The sequence below is a fragment of the Rhinolophus ferrumequinum genome, chromosome 4 (assembly GCF_004115265.2).
Source record: "Rhinolophus ferrumequinum isolate MPI-CBG mRhiFer1 chromosome 4, mRhiFer1_v1.p, whole genome shotgun sequence".
Classification (NCBI taxonomy): domain Eukaryota; kingdom Metazoa; phylum Chordata; class Mammalia; order Chiroptera; family Rhinolophidae; genus Rhinolophus; species Rhinolophus ferrumequinum.
In genome coordinates, this window is record NC_046287.1 from 46,619,729 (window position 1) to 46,645,118 (window position 25,390).

General features: G+C 36.3%; 1 protein-coding gene across 1 annotated transcript in view; it reads left to right on the plus strand.

Moving 5' to 3' along the window:
- ITGBL1 (integrin subunit beta like 1) overlaps positions 1 to 25,390 on the plus strand; it is a 193,671-nt gene that overhangs the window by 152,763 nt on the left and 15,518 nt on the right. Inside the window, exon 8 of the mRNA XM_033104269.1 lies at positions 13,814 to 13,930. Coding sequence (XP_032960160.1) covers positions 13,814 to 13,930 — 117 coding nt within the window. The remainder of the gene's footprint in view (positions 1 to 13,813; positions 13,931 to 25,390) is intronic.

Genomic DNA, 25,390 nt, shown 5'->3' on the forward strand with positions numbered 1-25,390 from the left:
TGTATTAAGCCTTTAGAAAGTCTAGACTCCTTTCCTCTTCCACGCCCACTTAGGCTAACTTTAGAACTCACTGCCCGTGTCACCTTTTCCAAGAAGCTGTCCAGATCTCTGTGCTCCCTCAGCTTCTTTATCACTAGGCTTAATATATAGGCTTCTGTATGATATATAGGCTCCTTTGCACTGTAAATAGGCTGCACTGTAATATGTAGGCTTCTTTATTCTGCTCTTCCCAATAAAGTGTGAGATGCCTGAGAAGTAGTGAGAACCACAATGAGAGGAAGACAGAGACTGAGAAACACATTTGGCTGTCTTCCTAACATGCATGGCTGCCCTAGGTTTACAGTGCCATTGGTTCTCAGTTTTCTCATCAGATCCTCAAATGCCCAAAAGTTTTTTGATTAGGTAAATATAACTTATGTCCCACACCATGGCTTTACATCTTTTTGTCACTTATACTATGTAGTGACTTCTAAGAACATTAAAAGATGTGCATTATTTTCTTCCTTTAAGAAGAAGCAATTATTTTGGTTTGTTTTTAAAATGAACAAACTAGTTTGCCAATGTGTTTGTAAGGAGATGACATAAAGTTGTTTTTTTCCTATACCTGATAGTAGATACTTGGATATTTGCATTAGACGTTTCCCATCACTTCCCCTTGTATTTAGAGTAACTTTTTTTTATCATGACCCCTACTTCATTTTGAAAAGCAGGAAATACATTTTATGCTAACTGATAATATTAATTACTTACTTTTGGCGTCTGTCCAAAATAAAGAATGACTGTAACCTAATGATTTAAAATACACGTTTTTCAGTAAGCCAAATATTGGATCAAATCCTGGTTCCACCATTTACTGACTGCGTGGACTTGACTAATTACCTAAACCCTGAAAGTCCATGTGCTCATCTGCAAAATGGGGACAAAATCAGGCCCTTTTTCCATGGAGTCATGGTGGAGAAGAATCAAACATTGGACAGGGAGTATTTAGCACAATGCCAGGAAACTGGTTGAACAGTGATAGGCACACAATTGTAGCAGAGAGTTTTCAGCCCCAGAACTGATAGGTGGAAAATCCAAATTCTTTGTCTAAGGACAACGAAGTTCTTAGTTAAAGTCTACTCCCTTATAAGTGCTTTGTTACAATTATTTAAATATATCAACTTCGAGATGGGAAAATGTAAGAGAAGGTTTAGGAAGTGTTCACCCAGACACACATATGGGAGTGTTCCCTCAGACACACATACTCTACACATGAGTGTTCCCTCAGACATACATACTCTACACATATGAGTAGAATGCATGAGAAGGAAATGGACATACCAAAATTACCACTTTGATTGATGGCACAGAATAGGTGTTTGGTTTATCTTACCTATTTTCTTATGTGGGAGGAATGGGCATATTGCAAAAAGCAGCTGTTAGACATGCATATTTAAATGTAGCAAAAAGTGAGGTAATAGACAAGATAAGTTTAGTCAAATTAATCCTCTAATAATTTATCCTCAGAAAAATGCAGACCACGGTAGTAGTTCTCTTCCTATTCCTACAAATGTAATTAAGGCGTTGGCAATGCGGGACAACCAGAGAACTGGAATTGAGAGCAACCTGATGTATAAGAAAGGAAGCACTGACCATTGTATTTTAAGTTCCTCTCTCCTCTGCTTCTTAATTAATATTTCAATATCTGCCAACCCAATTTTCACTTCTCTTTTCTATGAAGCTAATTGTTAGATCTTATGTCTTCACCTATACTAAAACATCTCCTGTTACCTCTAAAATGTATTTGCTTCTCCATTATTAAATGACATGGTCACAACTTCACATTGATAGGGTACGTTGTGAAACATGAGCTGACTGGTTTGGTGGCAGTTCTTGTTACAGTGGCCTTGACCTTTCCCATCAATTGCTACAAATGATAATTGTCAATGCCCTTAAGATAAGCCGTTGAATGCCTTCATATCCAGAGAAGGTGAGGCATATTCACAGAGGAAATTAAAGGACACCAACTTGATACCCTGGTTTTCAAAGTGCATTCATATTCTAATTTATTTGTAATAGTTGGCAATATTTTCTTTTTCTTTGTGAATAGCTAACCCTCACACTATTGAACAGGTTCCCTGAGAGTAGTTTAATATTTTTATTGCAACTCCAACTCTGCATAGTCTATTTTCACATCCTCCTTGTTTACTTCCTTTTTTCTTTTTGCCAATAAAATACATCTTAGATATATATTCAGGCTCCTCTTTAGTTCAAATAGTATTGATTATGTTGATTAGACTATGTTCCTAGTATTGCATCTGATGGAAATCTAACCCAAATGCAGAAAGGAAAGTGCCTAGTCTTGGCCTGAAACAGAATGAAGCGGTTAGTGTTCACTGTGTTTTAAATTTGAACATGAATATAATTGCTACATTTTAATTGTATTAAATCAGTGAGCTTTCTAAATGATATTTAGTCTAGTATATCTTCAATTTTTAATTCAAGTTGCATAAAAGTTCATCATTTTGTTCCTTAATAAAATTGTTTATTATTAACATTTCATTTAATTTATTGTTTTACGTCTTTTATAAAACATATTCCCTGTCTGCTGATCTGACGACCCTGGGTAAACAGTCTAGTCTAACACATATGTCAAGTCTATAAACAAAGTCTAACACATAAACCCAGTGTGTAAGTTTACCTTCCTCCTTACCTGCCCGTCACTCATAAAATATTTTTAAAAGCATCTTATGACACATTCTCATCACACTGTGCATGTTACAATAGGTCCCTTTTATTTCATTTTGATTTGTTTTATTATGACTCCCCTTACACATTAGATACACCTGCCCAAGTCATAGGAGTGTATTTCTTTACAGTTACAAAATATTTGCGGTGTTTTCCTTCTGTGGAAATTAGAACTCATATTGGAGGGTAACTTTTTCTTCCTTGAGGTCATCAATCTTCATAGACACGTCTATTTGATTTAGATTTTAGACACTTCCCCTCTGTGTTCTGTGCAATACCTAGAATGCTCTCCACATGGTTGAATATTAAAGATTGTCACGACAAATAATAAAGCAGAGAACAAATGGTTCTCTATTAATAATCTGAATCAGAACAATCCTGAAAGAAGGGAGCAAAGTAAAGAATTCCTGTGACCCTTACATCACTTTTTATTCTAGGGTAGCACACAAAGAAGCACATTTGTGAGTTTAAGGGCCATTTAAAAAAGTAGTGTAGAAAGATGAATTCTTTTTTTCTCCTAGAGATAGCCTACATAGTGATTTAAAGGACTAAATCAGCATTCTCCCTCCATTGGGACTGAATGGACAATTAGTGAGGCTTTAAATCAATTAATCGACACTTGAAATTCTATCAGCAAAAGGAATGTGCATGTGTGCAACAGAGATTTTTCCTGGTACCATATATATCTGCTACTTTAAAAAAATATCATATTTTGGGAGTTAAGTCCAACCACAGGTTAGGTCACGAGAAGGGATACTGGAAGAATTTTAATTAAACTGAAACCTTTTCAAAGTACTCCTAACTAAAATACTTATGTTATAATTTTAGATAAAATTATATTGTATTGTTTACTCACATATGGAAAAATCGGTGTAGATGAAAGACTAAAATGAAATTCATTGCAACACTAACAATACTTGTCCCTGGAAGTGAGTTTAACAGGGAATTTCCTGACTTATGTGTATGTATTTTCTTTTTATTTATATCGATCCTGTATTGATTTATGATTATTTCTGTATTGCTTTATACAATAATATATTTTAAATCAGTTATAACATAATTTAAAAGTAAAAGGCACTCAGTATTTTAGTATATATATATATATTTTAAAATCTTGATTTGAAACTAGGGAAGTGATTTTTAATAGAGGATAATGGAGGTATACATTTAAAAAGTATAGTGAATGGAAGTCTTAGGAAATGTCATAAAAGTGCTAATGACTTACATAAGCACTGAATGCAAGATGCAAATGAGAAGCTTAGATTGAAAATTATAAAACAGACATTACCATCATGGAGCACATTTCAGATCAATCAATATCTGTTAGAGCACTACCAAGATTCTATTTTAAACATCATCGTGATACTTAATCAAGCCTTAAGTGGTGATTGATTATTGGGGTAGAGGGAATGGCAGGCAATGCTTCTTGGAGGACATGAAAATGATAAGTCTTTAAGGGTGAAGTGTAGACTTCCATGAGTTCATTTTCATGTGTGCATGTATGTGTGCATATGTGTATGTGTTCGTGAATGCGTATGCCAGTGTTTCTGGATCTCTTGGGAGGGGCAGGGTAAACAAGGGATAAATGCAACTCAGACTAGGGCGAGCTTAATCACTAATTGGATTAAGGTGATCTGCCTTCACTTATTTTAGGATTTCTCAACAGCAGCACTCTTAACATTATGGATTAGATGATTCTTCATTGTGGGGGCCATCCTGTGCTTTGTAGGATGTTTCGCAGCATCCTGGCCCTAACCCAGTAGATGCCAGTAACACTTGCAACCAGTCATTATACTAAAACATGTCTCCAGGCATTGCCAAATGTCCCTTAGGGTCAAAATTTCCCTGTGATGAGACACACTGCTCTATCTGCTTATAAGAGGTGAACTATTTCTGGAGGAAAGACTATCGTGCGAAGGCTCTGTAACCTTTCCATATGCCATTTCTGACATTCAATCAAAGAGATAAGAATCAGGACCCAGGAAATAACAAAAGATAAAAGAAACAGAAGCATAACAGACCCAGTGATTGGGATTATCAGATACAGATATTAGAGTAACAATAACAAATGTAGTCAAGGAAAAAAATTGGCAAAATGGGTCATTAGACGATCGATATCCATAGCACAGAGCTGAAATATCTTTTTTTCTGACTTTCACTCATGGCGGTTTGTTTCCTTATGGGTATATTTGCTGGTCTTCCATGGTGAGCTTATACGTGGTTTCATCCTAAATTCTAGAAAATCTTGAAACCTAAATTCAGGACACTTCTCTTCGGTGAATATTTGTGTTAGTTTCTCACAGGATATTACTGATTTTGGATCTCTTTAGCCCTCTTTTCACAGTCCCCAGTTTACTCAAGGAGCTTCAGGTTCAACTTCTCTAAAGCGCTAATATCAGCTTTTACCCTCAGGATCCCTTACTTGTGAAGTTGATGATTGCTCTTCTTCTAGCTCAGTTTTTGTTTTTGCATATTTGAAGAATTACATTACTTTCCATAAGCCCAGCAATAGAACAAATACTTTATTTTAGGTACCGTATATTATTTGTTCTTTATATTGCTGGAAGTTAAAGCCCATATGCTGTGTACTTCATTGTAATATAGCTTTTGTAATGCTGTTTCAAAAAGTGAAAACTAACAAAATCATTTCAAATCACATCTCCCCACCAAAAAATAAATAAAATTGAAAATGAAGTGTAAGATAAACAAGAAACTTAGATCTCGAAAAGAATAAGTCCAGAACATTTACTAACTATACTAAAACCTGGTATTGTAATTTCTCTGCCCAGTTTTCCAGTGCTTTGGCTATTTTTATCCCTTTGCATTTGCATACCATTAACGGTACCTGAATACCTAGGGATGCGTTAAATCTATAAATCAATTGCTGGAGAATTAACAGTATTAATGTTCTAATTTATACCCTTCCTTGTATACTTCCACAAAGCAGTTGCCATTCCCTAGAGAAAAAAAAAAAAGAGTATGCAAATTAAAATTCCCAGTGGAATTAATGTAATGTCTTATTACATAGCACATAATGGACAAGCAATCAATCCTTTGGACTCTCAGGCAATCAGTTGTATTTAAGCCAAAGATGACTCAAGACAAAAGTAATCAGGGTTCCTCCAACACTGCTTTTTGTGTAATGTAGAGCTTATCATTGTTTAAATCATCTAATGGCTTAGCCTTTCTTTGTTCTCTTTATTACCTCATTTCATTCCCTGAATGCCTTGTGCAGTAGTGATGTTAACTATTATTGCTAGGACTGATTGAATAGTTTATTTCTTTTGATACAACAGGTGAAAGCAAAAGTCGTTTCACTGCAGAGCTGATATTGCAATTTCCTGTTACTTCAAAGAAGATACTGCTTTTCAAATAACAACATGGGAGTTTTTGACAATTAGCAATTATGTGTGATTTTGTTTTGTTTTTATATTCTGTATTCACTTCTTTGATTGTATTGATTATTTGAACGAGAATGTAACATAAGCACAGTTTAACTCATAATATGAAAGGACCCAAATTAAGCTCAGGTTCTATTACAAACAAAGGACTATTTATCCTACATTTTCCGTAGTCAGAGATATGAAGGCTTACATGAAGGACCTGCATTTCAAATACTTTTATTTCCTGACATTTTTTCCATTGCCAATATAGACACATAATCATATGTATTTGAGTGCTCTATTTCTTTCAACACTCTCCTTCTCTTTCTCTTTCCCTTAATTGGAAACATATTTTCCTCTCTTTCTCCATCTCTACACTACCCCTTTGATATTCTTATCAAAATGAAATGTTTCCTCTTATCTAGTAGAATACAAGGAATGTGGAGCACCCTCTTTTGTTTGGTCATCATACAATTTTTCTAGTTAGCTAAGAATAGCCATGGACGTCTTTATGGTCTCTACTATGACTAAGTGTTTAATTATCTTGAAATAGTGGAAAAGATAGTCAAGGAATTTTTCTCATACGTTTTCCCACAGTCTCTGAAGTTTTCCATGACTTTAAAAAAAAATAAATTTATTGGGTGACATTTGTTAGTAAAATCAGATACGTTTCCAGTGTTCATTTCCATAATACATCATCTATATACTGCGTTGTGTGTTCACCACTCAAGTCAATTCTCTTTCCATCACCATATATTTGATCCCCTTTAGCCTTCTCTGCCTTTCTCTACTCTCTTTTGCCTTTACAGGCAATATTCACTAGAATATCATTTGAGAATAACTATATTTCCATATATCTGGATCACTTACGGCTCCAGTAGTTTCATCACTTGGAAGTATATTTCTATACTTAATTCCTTTTACGTTGTAGCCAATGGTAGGAAGTATTTCTCTATCTCAGTTTCTGTAGAAAATAAATTGATTTGAAGGAAACCACAAGCATTTGGCTTTTTATTTGTGATGTAAGGCAACAGTTTTAATATTTAAATATAAGTCAAATAAATTAATATGATTTTAAAATTACATTGCTTAGTGATAGTCATTGAGAAAAAAAATGTAAGTAATACCATGGTAGCTGCTATTAGAGTCTAACATATACTACAAGACATATTTGGAAAATTTAGCTAGAAAACAGGACTAGTGGCTACAATTAGCTCAGGTTTATGGATCTAATTCTTGAATTACACCTGAGACACTTTAGAGATCATTTAGCCCAATAGCTTTGCCTAAGAATAGGAAACTGAATCTATGAAAAGCAAAATTGACTAGTCCAGGGTAGAGAGAACCATTTATTGAAAAATCAACCTTTCCCCACTACACTATAATGTCAACTCTGTCATAAAAAACGTAACCTTGTATTGTATGGGTCATTTTTTTCAGTGTTTTTATTATGTTCTATTTGTTTGTCTATTCGTCTAATGTTTTAATAGCAAAACAGTCTTAAATACTGTCGCTTTATAGTATGTCTTAAGTCAGGTATTGTAATTCTCCACTCATTTTCCTTCCCCAATGCTGTGGCTATTTTTATCCTTTTGCATTTGCACACTATTAATGGTGCCTGAATGCCTAGGGATGAGTTAAATCTGTAAGTCAATTGTTGGAGAAATAACAATGTTAGGTTCTCATTTATAAACGTGGTATACCCTTTTGTCCATGTATATATTCTTTAATTTAACTTATAACTTATAGTTTTCTATATAGAGGCTTTGACATCTTTCATGAGTATTCCTATTTTATGTTTTTTGTTATCAAAAATTATATCATTAAAATGTTTCATGTCTGTTTGCTCCTGCTGTATAAAACTAAAACTAAAATTTTTAATATTAACCACTTCTGTTTTATGAACTTGCTAAATTTATTTCTTAATTTTAATAGTTTATATGTAGTTTTTTTGGATTTTCTATCAACATAACCATGCCATATGTAAGTACTGACAGTCATTTCTTTCTTTCTTTACACTGTTTTTTTTATTTCTTTATCTTGCTGTAGAGCACTAGATAAGATGTTTGTATAATGTTGATTAGAAACAGACATAGTGGATATTCTTGTCTTGCTTTCAATCTTGGGGAAAATGTTTTCAATATTTTACTTCTAAATGTGATGTTTGCTATAGATTATTTTTAGATTAACTTCATCAATTAAAGAAGTTACCTTCTATTTCTTTATTTTTTCCTCATGAAGGAGTTTTGAATATTACCAAATATGTAGAATGCATCTATTGAAATGATAATATGTTTTTTTTTTGTTAATGTGATGACCTAGTTTGATTGATTTTTAAATGTGAAACCAACCCTTTAATTCTGAACTAAACCCATTTGTATATGATTCTTTTTGCAAATTAGTGAATTCAAAGTTTGTGAGAGAGATTGTTTTGTAACATCCTTTTCCTGTAATGTCCTTTTGTGATTTTGTTGTAGAGGTTATTCTAACAAAATAAGATTTAAATTCTAGATTTAGGTTGACCTTTACAAGACATTATTTTTAATTTTATATACTGTTTTCATTTATATTTACCCTATATTTACTTTTTGATTTTCATTTCTTCATTTTAGTGTTTATGTTGGGATCATTTTCCTTTTGTGGGAAGAACATTTTTCTTTGATATTTTTTTCTGATAAGGCTGTTCTGCTCACAAGTTCTTTTAGTTTGTGTTTGTGTTGTCATTCTGTAATCAAATTGGAAGGATATTTTTGTTAGGCATAAAATTCTAATTTGACAGCTTCTTTCAGAATTTTAAAGATATAATTTCATTGTCATCAAGTTTAAGCACTTATTTTGTTAATTCATTTGTCAATCTTCTTGGTTTTTTTTTTTTCCTTTTTTTCCTTGAAGTTAATGCATCCTTTTATCTTTAACTACTTTTAAGATTTTTCTCTTTGTCTTTCAACAATTGATTTGGCTGTGTGCCAGCTATGCTGTGTGTTTTTCTTTTTATTTGTTCTTTTTAAGCTTCATGAAGCTTCTTGAATATGTAGTTTGAATTCTAGATAAATTAAATTCTATTAGAAGTGTCTTCTTTATTACCCCTTAAAATGTTACTCTGCCTCATTTTATCTTTTTTTCTTTTTGTAAACCCAATTATGAGTGAGATATTGCTAGCTAATTGCATTGCCCCCTATAATAGTGTGATATTGCTACCTATGTTTACTTAATTTATAGTTAGAAAAAAATGAATCGAGTAAGTTTAGGGTTTTTTTTTTTTTAGAAACTATCTTAAGATTGAAATAATTAGATAATCTCATTTAGAGGTCTAATAGACTTCCTCTGTAATATTTTGATCGATACCTTGGAAAACCTTTAGAGAAAAGTAAGGCTCGGTATTCTCATTTCCTATTTCCCATTTTCAGTTTCAGACACTCTAGGGCAGACAACAGAAAATTACATTAGTACAACATTTGCTTAAATGTCTTACTTCCTCACATCATTCGTGATTGATTACTTGAATCCTTTTGCACTAAGAAAGCACAAACAGAAGGACTGACATTTATATGTGTTTTTTAAAGTCATGAGCAATTCTTCCTTCGCTAGCAATTGTAATGTCAACGTGGCTTAAATTGTAAGTCTCACTGCTCATTTTGAAATGGAAGGTGAAAAGTGCTTCTTCACTGTTAAATGTCTGATGGAAGATTACTTTATTCTCACAAAAAATATTTGTGCTTAGATGAAGTGGTACAGAATATTATAGTTCTCAAGTGTTTAATTCCTTCTCATAGAAATTTCATGGGAACTTAGGATGCATTTGGCAGGAGCTTTTCCTAGTGCAATCAGGTTGCTATGGTAAACCTATTATTTTAGGCAAAGGAGGACTGTGTTAGTAAAGTACTAATCTCTTTTCTGTTTTATGTGAGACTCTAATTACTTTCCAACTATTGAGCAAGTATTCCAAGTGTGGTTTGTACTATTTTAAAAAGTGAAAGAAAATAAGGTCATAAACAGTGTGCCTGCTTTTACCATTCTGGTAGGTGCATTTGATCATATAAGCAATCATCTTGTTCTTCTTAAACAATCTCATTTGGGATAAGAAAACACAAGGGTTTTTTTTTGTTGTTGTTGTTGTTTGTTTTTTGAGAAATGGAATGAGAAAGGAGAGAAATGAATTCTTTACAAGCAATTGAAATGCAAGCTTTCCAACGTGTTTTATTATACAAATATAAATAATTATTATTTATTGAGCTCTTACTATGTGTCAGGCCCTGTCTTATGTACTTTATGTGCATTACAATATTTAGCCTTTACAATAATCCTGTGTTATCATTATTAGTATTCCCATCATGCAACCATGATAAATGAGGTTGAATTCACTCTTCCAAGAAATCACATTTAACAATGGATGTACCACGATTAACATTCAGATTTATTTAAAGTCAGAGCCCATGCTTATAACAGTATCTGTGCCATAAAATTTATTTCCCTTCCTCTTCTCCTGACTGACATCTAGCAAATATTACAAGACTCTTTCCCAACTTATTTAATCCTACAGGGTGTATGTGCTCATGTATTTTATTCCCTTTATTCTCTCTACTATTAAACATTTTTAAATGTCCTACTTAATTTTGTATCTTCAGCATCTAGCACAACAGTTAACCCATAGTTGATATTCGAAAAGTGTTTGTTGAATGAACGACTGAGTGATCAATCAATGTATTTATTGAAGGTTGAATCTATTCTTGAGCAAGACCACATGTGTGTTCTGTTGTGGTGTAGTATGAAGGAGATTAAAACCATTTCCCACCTAATGTGAACATATAGGATAGAAATACTTTGTGAGCGTATGTGTATGTAGTGTTGTGTTATGTTTTCAGGTATGGCTTTTGGAGATAATTTCAGTGTTTAATAGTCGTTACTCAGGTCCACACATCTACCGTGTGGTTTCTGAAAATTGCAGAGTTTTACTCCTTTACAAATGCTCAGCGATATTACTGGAAGATTCCATTGGTTATTAACATTAAATGAGGTACGAGTTTATCCAATTAATCAAAAGACTCTCTCCTGATTATTAATCCATGAGGTTAGAGTGTAGCATCGTTTTTGTTTACCTTGTATCTCCCCATCTAGCATATCGTACTAGTCACTGCTGAATTGACGGCTATGCCCTATGGAAATGAGACATTAAAAGGAGGTTTTGAAGAGAATGAGGAAAGAAGAAAGCAAAACCTAAAGATTCAAAGATGTGTCATGGTTAAGACTGTGCAAAAGAGGAATCCAAGAAGAAAATAAATATCTGGAAGAAAGAGGGAGGGAGTTAATTATTCTGATATTTGAAAAAGATATATGAATTATCTATCAGGAAAAAAATGCACCTAGGACTGAATCTTAACACTATCCAACTTTATAGAAGAAATACAAGACAGAAACTATCCATAATGAAAACAATGGAATGAGATATTTGAACAATATGCCAGTATTTAGTTCATCCTTTCTGGGGAAGCACGGAAACCAATAATGCATATTGAGGAAATTCCCTGCATGCTTTAAAACAATAAAATTGTCACCATAAATACATATGCCCTTAAACTTAAAAATTGATGTCTTGGTAGGTGGGACTGTAATACCTTTCAGGAGTCAGGTGATTGATGTTCTGACATCTATCCATGAAGGACTAGTTAACCATACCTAGCCATACTGCTGATGGTCCTATAGTTCGTCTCTTTCCCTCCACAGTCTGGATTATTGTTGTCATTCACACATTCACCCATGATGAGGGCTAGTGTGTTTATGCACACCAGAAAGTAACTGGGGCTCAGAAAATCTAGATTCTATCACCAACACTGCTAACATCTATTTCACTGGCCTTAGGCAAATCATTTCACCTCAGTATGCTTGAGTCTCCTCATGTATTAAATGAATCACGGTAAGCCACGGATCTTCCTGACATTTTACAAAAAATAAATGTGTGCTGGTATATTTTTCCAGGGCGAGATCTGGGTTCTACCAGTTAAGAGTTCTTGATTGCAAACAACAGAAACCAACTTCATTAACTGGGATGAAAAAGGATTTTATTAGAATGGGTTAGGCTCAAAAATGCAAGCTTGGACAGTCAGCTCATGCCACACCTCAGGGAGCAAAACACTGCCGAGAACCAGCCCCTGCTGCCTTAACTTTTGAACTCAAGCCTCTGTGTGATGAGCTCCATCACTCCTGGACACTCACTGCTATACTGTTGCACTTGCCACTCTGTGCCTTTGTTATCACCCTCAAAAATCAAAGCCCTGCCAAGAGTGTCTGATGAGTCCCTGTTCTGTCTGCCAGCACATAGGGAGAGGGGATATCATCGGAGGAGGAAAGGGACTCTGCCTTCTGCTGAACATGGGACTGTCTCCAAGGAGAAAGAGAGACTAGCGGAAGGGCAGCCAGAACAACAGTATCTATGGCCATAGCTTCCACCAGATTCTCAAAGGGATCATGGCCCCAGCACTTCTGCCAGAAAATATTATGAATCAGTGCATTAGATTATCTTTAATTACAGCTCTGAAATGATTCTAAATACTAATTTTCCTTTCTTCCATCATCTACCAACTCAGAAATTCTTTAACAAGATACAACTGCAGCAACAGAATGACTAACAACATTGGGGGGTCATCCCCGAAATACCATATGATCATTTCAGTGGGTGTGTAATTATGATGCTTGGGATAATGACAGAGAGTCACAGATGTCTCAAAGTAGTCACCCAGCTGAATTTCTGGCAAACCAGTACCAATTCCTCAAACAAAAGAAATTTGCTTTCTCATTCAGTCTCCTGGTGCTGCGTTATGAGTATATTACAATTCAATATAGCTAAATGTTAGGTGTACAAACTTTAAGGTTAATGAGAATGGATACAAATTTTGAATCTATCCCTTATGAGCTGAGTCACCATAGAAAGGAACTTGGCCTCATTGTCTCCATTTCCTGTTTAGTAAAATGATAGTGATAATGCTAGATAGTGTGTTATTTTGAAAACAAAATGATGGCATTCATGGAATTATAGTGTTTGACACAGTTGCATCTCAAGTGATAATGATGAAAGTCCTAATAAGAATAATTAAGGAATTCCCAAACTACAAACTAAACTTATTTCAAAAAATGTTTATACTTTTACATTTTAAATCAAGAATAATAAACATATTTAGATCATGTGCTTTGATATATGTTCCATGATAAAATGAGTTTTGTGAACTATAAAATTGATGTAAAATAATCACTAAAATATCATATTGAAATATATCTATGAACATTTTTTTCTTATGTGGCAGATAGACCCAAAATAAAAATATATATTTTAAAACTATCACAGTATGTTAAATTATGTCAAAATGCATAAAATTGATTTAGTTACATTAAATGGTATCCAAACCACGTTGAATATGAAATACCAAAAGAATTTAATCACAGAATTGTTCTCCAAAGATAAATGAAACAAAAAGTGGAAAGTAGTAAATAGAAATGACTTCTGAGCCAGCGACCATCACTTCCACTCCTGAGCTCCTTGGCATTTGTGCTTGACCTTCGGTTTACCTTAGGAAGGTCAGAAAGGTTATTTGCTGAACTACATAATCAGGCACATCCTAGCATTGGTCCAGGAGGTCTGGGTTTAATAGTATGCTTGTTTCCTTTGAAAGCCTTCCTGATTCTGTGACTCTCCTAACGAATGTATTTTGCAGGTAAATGTGAATGTGGCAAGTGCACTTGCTACCCGCCGGGAGATCCGAGGGTTTATGGCAAAACGTGCGCGTGTGATGATCGCCGCTGCGAAGACCTGGACGGAGTGGTCTGTGGAGGTGAACAATTCCCACAGCCTTTTGCTACTGCATGCAACCTGCTTCACCTGCCTTCCTTATTCTACTTATCCTTTTTAAAATATTCTGTCAGAAAGAAGATTTAAAAAATCAATATACAATTGAACCTAAAAGCCATATACAGTTAGGTTTGCAATTACCTTTATATTCTTGGACTCTTGATTTAAGGGCATGTGAAAGTACACAGTACAACTATCGATAAAAGATTGTTGAGGCTAAACTAAGTTCTATGGAGATAGTGAAAGGCTTTGCTACAACGGAACAGTTTAAAATGATTTTTATTACTCATAAATATTAATGGCACAAGTATCGCCCACAAACTTGGGGAAAAAAAAAAAGGAGTAAGATAACTCCCTAAGTTTAACTAGAAAATCACAGAAGCTATACAATATCTCCGTTCCCATGATGTCTCGGAGACCCAAATAAGAGTTTTCAGAAAGAAACTGTGCAAAGAAAGAATGAGGTAGACCGAGGGTAGTCAACAAAGGTAACAGTACAACCGAGGGACCCAGAGGTAAAATGTTAACAGTGTCTGCCTGAGCTTCATCTAGGGAAGGGAATGGGAGACAACATCATTCTCCTATTCCAGTCTTGCAAAACTCAATATTGGAGAGATGATTCATGCTGATTACAGCTCCTTCCAGGTTTCCAGTACAATTAATATGAACTGAACATGGAATCATACTAGGAGAATATAACTGTGTCTCCTCAATTTAATTGTCATAATGCAGTTGGGCACTATTATTGGGAAAGAAACAAAATGCATGTACAGTTTATGAAAGGTGGGTACACTATCACTATCATTGATCTAATATCCACGTGTATCTATCCATTCTCTAACCAACTACAAAACACTCGCAATTCGACCAAAAATGTCTTCTTTCTTTCTTTTGGAAGCCACGGGAAAGGCCCTTTTTAACAAGGGTTGTGCCAGATGGTTTATCTCATGCAATCCATTATGGCAGCCACCTTCAGTAATTGTCCCTGCTTTCTTCATCTTACAAATGGAAAAAATGAATGAGGTTTGAGGTGTTAATGTCTCATGACTTAAAAGTAGCAGACCCAGCATTTGAGCAGTGATGTTTAGTTCACAGATTTTCCCCTATATCACAGTTTTCCCCAGAGTGGCACCAAACTGTTTGGACTTTTTCTCAACATTACTATTAGTTTAGATTGTCCCTTCGCTGGTATTAGTTAACAGAAATATCAAAGCAGATTATAGTCTTTTTTTTGTTAAGTACTACATTATCTATATTAACTCATTTAATTCTCACAACTATATATATACAGGCAGCCTGGCATCTAGAAAATACCATATATACATCTTTTCTCATTATCATTGCCATTTTCTCTGACATGCAGTGTCTACTTCACATGGGTCTCCTTGCCCATCTGCTTTGGTAATTTGGTTGAAATTGTTGATATTGCAGAAACCTGTTACATCTGAGTACCCTTTATACATTCCAATGAGTACGTGTCTTTACTTTCCTTGTTATTCACTTCTTAATCTTTACTTGTGATGGTCAGACCTACTGCTTGGAGAAGGATAGTTCCAGGAGGGAGAGGCAGAGGTGTCCCCACCAATGACCTGCTCGTATGTGCAACATGTAGCTAGAAAAGCTACATATAATTTACAATCCACACGGAAACGAAGTTTAGTATTTCTCAAGAGAAGCCCTAGACACAGTCAGTTTTTGTTATTCGTGGTAGTTATGGTCTATAAAGTCACTGTGAACACTGAATTAGTGAATACTGAATCATCGTTCCTAAAGGAAATACAAGGCTAAGATCCTGCCTCTAGTCACAGCATTTTCATCAACAAATCAATACATAACCTTGCTTTATGTGTGTTTCTGTTTAAAGATACATTGTGTAATAATATATAGTTGATTTGTTAACATTAAATCCACAGCCAACAGCCCTATAACTCATGCCTGAACAAAGATTATGTAGCACACGTTTTGCACTTAGGACCACTGGACAGCACTTGCGCACTATACTTAGGGGCCATTCTAAACATTGAAATCACCAGCAAAAAGCACAAAAATACAAAAAGCATGGCATTCAATATACTACGAAAAGGACACTTATTTACAGCATAAAGAACTGAAACAAGAAGGCAGAGCTTGACCTTCTTTGATCTTAGCTAAGAATGTGAACCTCGGGCAACTTAGTTTTTTTTGCCATTCTGCCTATGTTCTCAAATGACCTGGAAAGCTTCATGAGTATTGATTTGGGGACTACAAATAAATTTTAGTGAGTAGACGAATTCTCAAATATGGAAAATGCGAATAATGAGGATCCACTGTACTTCACGTTAAACCTCTCTGGAAACATCACCTCCGCTTTAGCTTTGCACTTGGCCTCAAATTGTGTTGTTCTTTTACAACAGTTGCTAAAGGTACTATGATTTTAATTCCTCTATTTTGTGAACATTGTTTCATAGAAAGAATTGTAGGAGCCTTGACTGTTATAGTCTTGAATTTTGTTTATGTCTTAAAATACAAGAGACATGCCACTAATTAACATATTTGAATCTATAATAATTTTAGCACTAAAGTATACAACATAGTGAACCAGTTGATAAGATCACACGTTCCCATGCCTTTCATGAACACTTATGCAAATGTATTTTAATATTTAGAAATATAAATGGCAATATATTACAGTACTTAAGACTATAGAGTAAAGCGAGGTTTTCTTGGTTCCAACCCTGGCTGTGACACTTATTACCTATATGACTTGAGCCAATTTACATAACCCCCATTTCTCATCTATAAAATGATCACGATTGCTACCTTGTAGGGTTGTTGTGAGATTACACGAGTTAGGATAACACCTGGCACTTAAGTGTCACATATACATTACATGTTATTATTGTCATTATTATATACATATAAAGAAAGTGACAGACATAACCAGTTCAGGCAGAAATTTAAGCTGTGGTCCACTATAAACTCTATGAGATATGTAACAGAGGTTCACTTCTTTTGTAACAAAAATTCATTCGGAACTGTGACTAGATGGTCTTCAGTTTTGGATGGCATGGATTTCTCCTTTCTGTTCTTTTGGCATAAAGCAGTCTTTCTCCTCACACTTGACACTGAGCTGTCAAATCAAAGTGGCCATCATTCATCTCAGAAGTATTTTTAGTGCCTTTTACTCAGCAGTTCACCTTCTGTGGGAAAGCTTCCCATGGATTCGCCCAAGTATGGAGCAACACAATTAAGATGACACTGGCCATCAGGATTCCTCAAGCCACAGTATGCATTGCTAAAGTTTCTGTATTTCTCAATCTATCTAAAAATACCTATTATCATAAGGAAACCTCTGTTACTATTTAGTAATATCCCATCAGGTATGTAGCACATAATGATTAAATCAGTACTCATTACATACTTATTCCATGCAAAGCTCTGCACTGCCTCTCAAACACACACATCCCTTATTTTTGATCTCGATGTTGTGACCCATGACATGTATAATAGCATTCTCCTTGCTTCGATCTCAAATCCATGGAAGCTTGCTCTATCTCCAATCATTCCACATAACTGACTCTTCCTGAGTTTATTAATAATCCTGGTTGCCCAAATCCTGGGAGATTTTCAGTTCTCATTCCACATGAACATTTTTTAGCATAGTGTAGTTACTCTCCTCTGAAAACCCCATGCAATGGTCTCACTGGGCCTCAGAAACACCTTTCCCACCTGTTTTTTCTCTCACTTTTTTTTTTAACCACTTAATTTGTTTTTCTTGTTCATCCTTCAGAGCTTACCAATAAATCTTTGTATTTCCCTTGAGATGGCTTTTGGATGTCTTTTCTGCTCGCTCTTTGTCTGCTTGCTGTTTGTCTGAAGTAATCTCAGCCTCTTCCACTTTCATCTTTAGGTCAGTGTCACTCAAGATGATTTCTCAGCATCATCCCCTCTCACCTCAGACTCTTCAAATTCTAATTAAATATTTTTATATAGAAATTCCTCCAAATTCTGCATGGTTGAAACGGAAGTAATCATTTATTTCTTCATTAACTCAACAAATATTTGTTGAGTGCCCACTATTTGCCAGCACTGGAGGTTCAGTGGTGTGTCTATTGAAGCTGCTAATTAAGTTAGAAAGGTGGACATTGACAAAGGAATGACAATGAGGTGAATGGTCTGAAAAGAGAAGCACTGGTTCAATGGGAACATACGTAACAGGGGAATTTAACATAGAGGCTAAGGAAGGCTTCTCTAATGCCTTTATATGTAGTTAACAACTATTTGATGCATAGTATGTGCTTTACATGTATTAAAGCACTAGACATCACAAGAACCACACTTGGCAGTAGTAGGATGCACAGAACTTAGCCAGGTGATGGGAAGTTGATGTGACACAGCAGGCACAGAGAACAATGTACGCTGTGGCATCTGAGGGAAAGGGACACTGACATGTTCAAGCAACATTTGAGAACCAGAGAGAAACCCTGTGTGATTGGAGAGTAGAAAGCAAATGGGAGAAGGGTGTGGCATGTTTTATACACCATGTTAATGATTTGGGGCTTTACTCAAAGGATGATAGGAAGCCATAGACACGGTTTGAACAAGACAATAACATGATCAATCTAAAAAGTACCTCTGGTTGTCATGTGAGGTATGAATTGCTGTGAGGAGTATGTGTTTGTGAGGTTGGTGGGTAAATATGGATGTTAGGAGATAAATCCTGGTGAGAGATAAAGGTGGTTTAGCTAGATGAGGGAGAGTAGAGATGGAAATACTTGGATGTATTAGGGAAAATATTAGAAAAATATGGACAACAGGCTAGCAAAACTCTTTACCTTGATGCAAGAGACTCTGACCCTCTGTTAAACTTCCAGCTCCAGTTCCTTAGAAACAGATGAAGACGCTATATGCTAATGTTACCAGACAACATTGCTCATGGTAATAGTGACCTATGATGGATAAATTTCAACTACATAGAGAGGGATTGCAAATAAAATATGGATGTCTGATGGAAATGCTTTTCACTTCCATTTGTGCCGACTCTGCCAACAGGCGTGTCCCTTGCACGGTTTCTGGAAGCTATACATAAGGAACTGTTAGGAAAGATTTTGGCTCCTGGGGGGGCCTAAGGTTTCTTTTAAACTGAAGAAGTCTCAACATTTAGGCAACATGGATCTCACCTCTGAGCATCTGGACTGTGTTATCTGGAGAGAAGGTCATCCCCAGACCACTATATTGAGTTCTCATCCTCATGAATGACTGCAAGGGCTCACAAGAAGAGGACAGCTTGATACTGTCCCACATATGGGATGTTTCCTGTCCCATATCCTCCTAAGGAGACTAGTGCCAAGTGTCAAACTAAATGCTTAGTTGAACATAAGAAAGGTTGTCCCCCACCACACCACCACTGCCCTGGGAGTACAAAATAGTATTTATGGAAATTCATGATTCAACGATGTGAGTGAGGCGCAGTGTAGAACCAAGATTGAATTCCAAGTTTCTGGTTGCAGCAATTGGACAGGTGGAGAAGACTATGCTTTTGTTGTACCGATTGTATCCACCTACTGAAAAAAATTATTTCTTCATGGAGAGCAATTAGGGATGGAGAAACTTAAATGTATTATGATTTTGAAACTTTTGCCTGACATTCTATTCCTTACCTGTGCTTCTCCTTCTGAATAAATCCTTGTCATTTTTCTATTCTTCCAAATGATTTCCTTTAGGCAGCCTTTCTAAAATTATTTTATACTTCTTCCATACTATAATACCTTCATTATGACAACATGACATTTTATTCTAAGTGTTCTTGTGTCTCTTCTCATCAAATCTACAATTCTCATGAATTTAATCAACCTCTTCCTCTCTCTGAAAAATTATTGTATCCTCAAACTTAGTATAAGTGTTGATGCTCAAGAACATTTTGGAATAAATTATAAATTAAGGGAGTCAGATGATAAGTGATACCAGTTTTGAATCAGAGAATTGTCCAATTGGATTTAATATTTGACTTAGGTCTTGTATAGCTAATATTTAAAGGTGTTAAAATTTGATGTGAACATTTTAGGCCTGAGAAAGCTCAGCAAAGGCCCAGAGGTGAAAACATATTTGATATTTTGAAGGAATATATTTATTTTATTTTTTTACATTGAGCTCTTTCTCAGCGGCTCTTGAATCCATCTTTGGGAAGTATTTTTTTCAAACTACTTACTCATTTATCATTCATAATAGATATTATTTTGTTTATTTTGCTTTGCTCATCTTTAGGTATTAGGACATTGTAAAATATTTTTAATTAATGGTTTTTCTTTTCAACATTTAAAACAACTAAAAAGTATAAAGAACGAAATTAAAATCACCCATAAATTCACCATCCAAAAATAATTATCTAATGAAATTTTGATGTATTTCCTTCTAGGTTTTTTGTTTTGTTTTGTTTTAAGGGTTAAAACAATTTTTGGAATCTAAATTCATGAATCTTTGGGTATTTGGATATTTTGTCAAGAGAAAGTCCACATTCTATGGTATGCTCAGTTGCTTTAGTAAGTGTGTGCATACACTCTGCTACAATTTTTTCATACATGATTTTAGTGAATAGAAGTAACCATTTTCTTTTGAACTAAGCAAAGCAGTGCCATGGAGCAAGATTAATGTGAATCTCACATTCAGACTGACCAGCATTTCGATTCTGGCTCTATTTCCTACTCGTAGTGACTTGGATGGGTCAATTGGTCTCTCTGCCTTGGTTTAGTTACGTGTACAATAAGGTAACAATGCCTACCTATTGGCTTTATGGTGAGAATGAGACATAAAGAAAGAAATATGACTGCTACTATATGCCAAGTGGGCATTCAATGATACCCTACGTGTGTAATGGAAAGTAAAAGATTGAAGTGTCCATCTCCATAACAGGACAAAACAACAAATCTGTCTTGGATATCTTGGGGCACTAGCCACCGAGTGTTTTGGAAGGAAGTTGGCATCATACACATCACAGTTCTGTGTGCCAGGCAAGAAATGGCAGCTAGTTTGTTTAAAGCATTTAGTGTCTCCATCATGTGGCAGCTGGGAGTGAATGGGTCTTACTATTCTAAGTGTTTGAAACTCACTAACATCATCCCTCTGGTGTGGCTTCAGAGGAGAACAAAATTGAGAATCACTAATTTGGGTAATTTTCTCAGTTTACCAAACAGACACTGAGCCATAGCTTCTGTAGTCTTTCAGATGGAAGGACGAACTAGATCCCTGTGTGTCCACTTAGTGATCCGAAAGCAAAACCCAGGCTCCTGACTCCAAAACAGACTGCCTGAGCATTTTAGTGAACAACAAATACGTAAAACCAAAAATATCCATAAATCTACTTGATCAGCAGGCGCCTGAGAATTAATAGCCAGTGTTGTTTATTCACCTTCCTAACAATAACACTAAAATGATTAAACCAATTCTGGTAGGCTGGGATAAATTTACAATTGTACCTGAAGGTGAATGTAAGTAATTACATAATTTTAAGCAGTTCAGTTTTCATTACACCAAAATTACAGCCCAAAAGGAGAGTCATGACAATGACTGGCAAAAAGAAAATGAAGTAAAACCATTCTCCATTTAATTAACTTATTGGCGAGTCAAGCTCAATGTTCATAGACCACATGTGGGCCCTCTCAAAACATCTTTATTAACAAAAAAATTTTTATGTGACCTATAAATGCATGGATTTTTATAATCAGATAAGTCACTGCTAAAACAAAAAACAAAACAAACAAAAAACAAACAAAACAACAACAAAAAAACATGCTTTGTCCAGGTTGATAGTCCCCAAGATGTACTCATTTTTTTAGTTGTATATGATTTTACGATTTCACAAAGATATATCTACATGTTAGTTCTTGTGTGTGTAATTGTTTTAGCCAAAAGTAAGCCTAACCAGAACCCTCTTTCCTGTACTCCATATCCCCAGGATGAGAATAAGAAATGGACTGCTTATTGCTTCTATTCTTTCCTCTATGCTCCTGGAATAGCTGCCCATGAGTCCAATTTAGAAAACAAAAGGGGATAATGAAGAGCCACCTCTTCATTACACAATCAGTTCAAATTTCTGTAGGGATTTCTTTAGTTCGGAGCTGCAATTTGAAGGAGATCATGCAGCCTGAGAGTATCAGTGCAGTGAGCCCCAGCACCTCTGGGTTTCTCATGTTAAGGAAGACCTCAGGCAACTTACTCAGGCCAAGTCTTTTTTAGCTGGACAATATAGTCACCAGTGGGATTGTCTCCAAATTACATCTTAAAATCATAAACCTCTTTCCTAAGTTCATAGGTGTACCAGTTAGGACTGTTGTTGGATGAAGGTAATTAACACAAAAAAGTCTGCAGGATGCCACTACAGAGATGGATGTTGAGGTGACTGAGAGCCACGAACATCCCACCCTCCTTCTATATTCACTTCTGCTCTGCCTCTTTATGAGGACTTTTGTCATCATGCTTATAAAAAACCCCCCATTGTGTCCATTTTCTAGGAAAGAAGGGAAGGAAAAATGGCAAAGGACACATGCTGACTGAATCTGTCCCATTTCCATTGAAAGATGATCACTTTCCTGGAAACCCAGGATATTTTCTCTTTTATCTCATTTATTAGAACTCTGTCCTTGGCACACATCTTAGCCAAAAATCTTCCACATAGACATATTATCACTTCCTTGAAAAAAAAGTGTTCTCCTAATATTAACTAGGGGAGAAGAATATTGGTAGGCAATATGTCATATCTGATACAATTATTATCCATTCATGGCTCAGTTTCCTAATTGAGAACCATCATTGTAATGTTTTAAAGACTTGTCTCTGAGCCAATGAATTTCATTGGAAATGGTCATTGTCTGAAACAATACTGTCCAATAGAACTTTCAAAGATGATAAGAAAGTTTTAAATCTGCATTATTCAACATAGTAACCATTGGTCACATGTGACTACTGAGTACTTGAAATGTGACTAGTGCAACTGAGAAACTGAATTTAAAATGTACTTAATAAATCTAAATTGGACAACACATGTCTAGAGCACTTTTGGTGAATGTTTTGCTGTGGGGAAAGAAATAGGAATAGAAACTGGATGGGAGTACCAGATGCAAGGAGGTAAGTCTGTGGGACAAGATGAACGGCACTGGAAATGGAGATGGAATAGAAAACTATTCACCAGTGGGAAGACTTGAAAAGTCAGGTGAAGACAGATTTAGTGTACTTGAAATGGTTCATTAGGCTGGCTCTCTCTACAGAGTCATTTGAGAATGATCTATTGTATACTTATATGAAAATAACATCACTGGATTCTACCATCAAGCAGAGACATTGTTCTTACTGAAATATATATATATATATATATATATATATATATATATATATATATACACACACACACACACATATATTTCTACAACAGTTCTATCACCCCTAGTTCTACTCATAGACCTGGGTGGCAATAGAGTAGGGCTGATCCAGCAAAATCTGACTGAAACTACTCCTATGGCATTATTTTTTTAACTCCAAGTTTCAGGAACATTCCGCTGAGTAGGCTTCCTTTACGGACTCCTTTGTCATCTTATGAGATAACACAATAATCTTATTTTTCTCCTTCTTTACTGGATGTACCTACTTGTATGGATTGTCCTCCTTTACTTTAGTGCTAAATATTGGAGTTTCCCAAGACTTATTTCTGGGTAGGTTCATTCACTTCCAAACCTTTAAATGCCATCTACTTTTGGAAACTGCAGCATGTACAGGACAACTAGCCCTAAGCTGTGTCATGCGGGGTCTCTGGTCCTGCTCCCTACACAAGAATGCAGGATATGGTGAGGCCAAAAAGGAACATCCACAGAGCCATAGATAGGGGAGTCATACCACTATATTCTCACTGGTGGCTGGGTTGGAGACACAGGGAGCAAACATTCACCAGCACCCCAACAAGGGGTCTTCCTACACTCCAGTCTTGCTGGCGGCTAGGCGAGACATACACAGGAAGTAGGATCCACATAATCCGCCATCCACCTTTCTACCTTTCAACCAACTTACCAACCAACCAACGCAGTCATGGCAGTTATATCAGTGGCTAATTGGCTAACTGGTTACAGCTCATGGCCAACCAGTCACAGCTGATGGCCATCTACTATCCGAGCCAGCCCCTTTTCACATGAGGCCAAGAGCCTGGAAACTGCTCTCTGGGACTCTGTCCCCACTCCAGGCTTATGTCAACTACTTCCTTGACCTTTCTACTCAGTTGTCTTAAGAGTATTTCATGTAAAAAGGTGAAAGGAAAACAAAACAAAACATAAATAAAATGACATAAAATAAAACCACTGAAAATACCAGCTACTAGTGAGCATGGAGAACAAGTGAATTTTCATACATTATTGTATCTGTAACTTGTTACAACCACTTTCAAAAACTCTTTGGGAGAGAGATCCAAGATGGCAGAGGCGATAAACACTGTGCCTGCATCCTTCAGTGAACACATTAAAATTACAACCAGATTATAGAACAAACAACCTGGAAAACCATCTAAAATCTACCTGAATAGAAGGTCTCTAACTAAAAATATTAAAAAAAAACACAACAAGACTGGTAGGAGGGGCAGAGACACTGAATAGGCCCCACACCTGTGTGTGGTGGTTGAGAATCAGGAGGGATATCTCAGCCATGGAGGTTCTCCCCACCCTTGGCGGAGTGAGAGACCTCGGCCTCTCACACCAGACTCCCCAGCCTGGAATACTTGTGCCTAGAAGAGGAGCCCCCACAACAATTAGCTGTGAAAAACAGTGGGGATGCCCACAGTCCAGGTGGAATGGAAGGCAGCAGAAAACCCAGATGTCCTCTTAAAGGGCTGGTGCACAGACGCTCGCAGGCACTTACCTTGGGCTCCAGCGGAGGGTCGGTGACTCAGGGCACTGGAGAAATACAGGGGATTCGACTGAGGTGTGTGACTTCAGGAGGAAGACTGGAGAACAGTTGCCATTTTCCCTGTGAGGTGTCATCCTAGGAGAAGCCGGCAAGCTGGAGGCCTCTTTCCTGTGTTGAGCCTGCCCCCTACGTTTACGTCTTAATCTGAATCTGATTGGCCTGGTGAGTTCCGCTAGCTCCATTGCTCCGCCCTGCTGACTCAGCTGGGACCCCACTCCACAGAACTGGCCGGAGGCACTTTCTCGAGTAAGCAGCCAGGCCTGCCTGCATTGTACGCTTTCTGGGAAAACTAGTGGAGTTCACAGGCCCCAGGCAGGGAGTGACTGTCCTCAGTGTGCTCTGAGACTTTTGCTGAGTCACTCCAGGCTCAGCAATGGCACAAAACCAGACTCTACATTAACATGCTGACCACAACTCTCCCAACTCTAGTGACTCTCTGAGACCCTTCTCATAAAACTCATGCACCACATGAGACTTTATCAGTGGCTGAACTTTAAGGGAGCTGGCAGGTGGCAGCAGGCCTCTG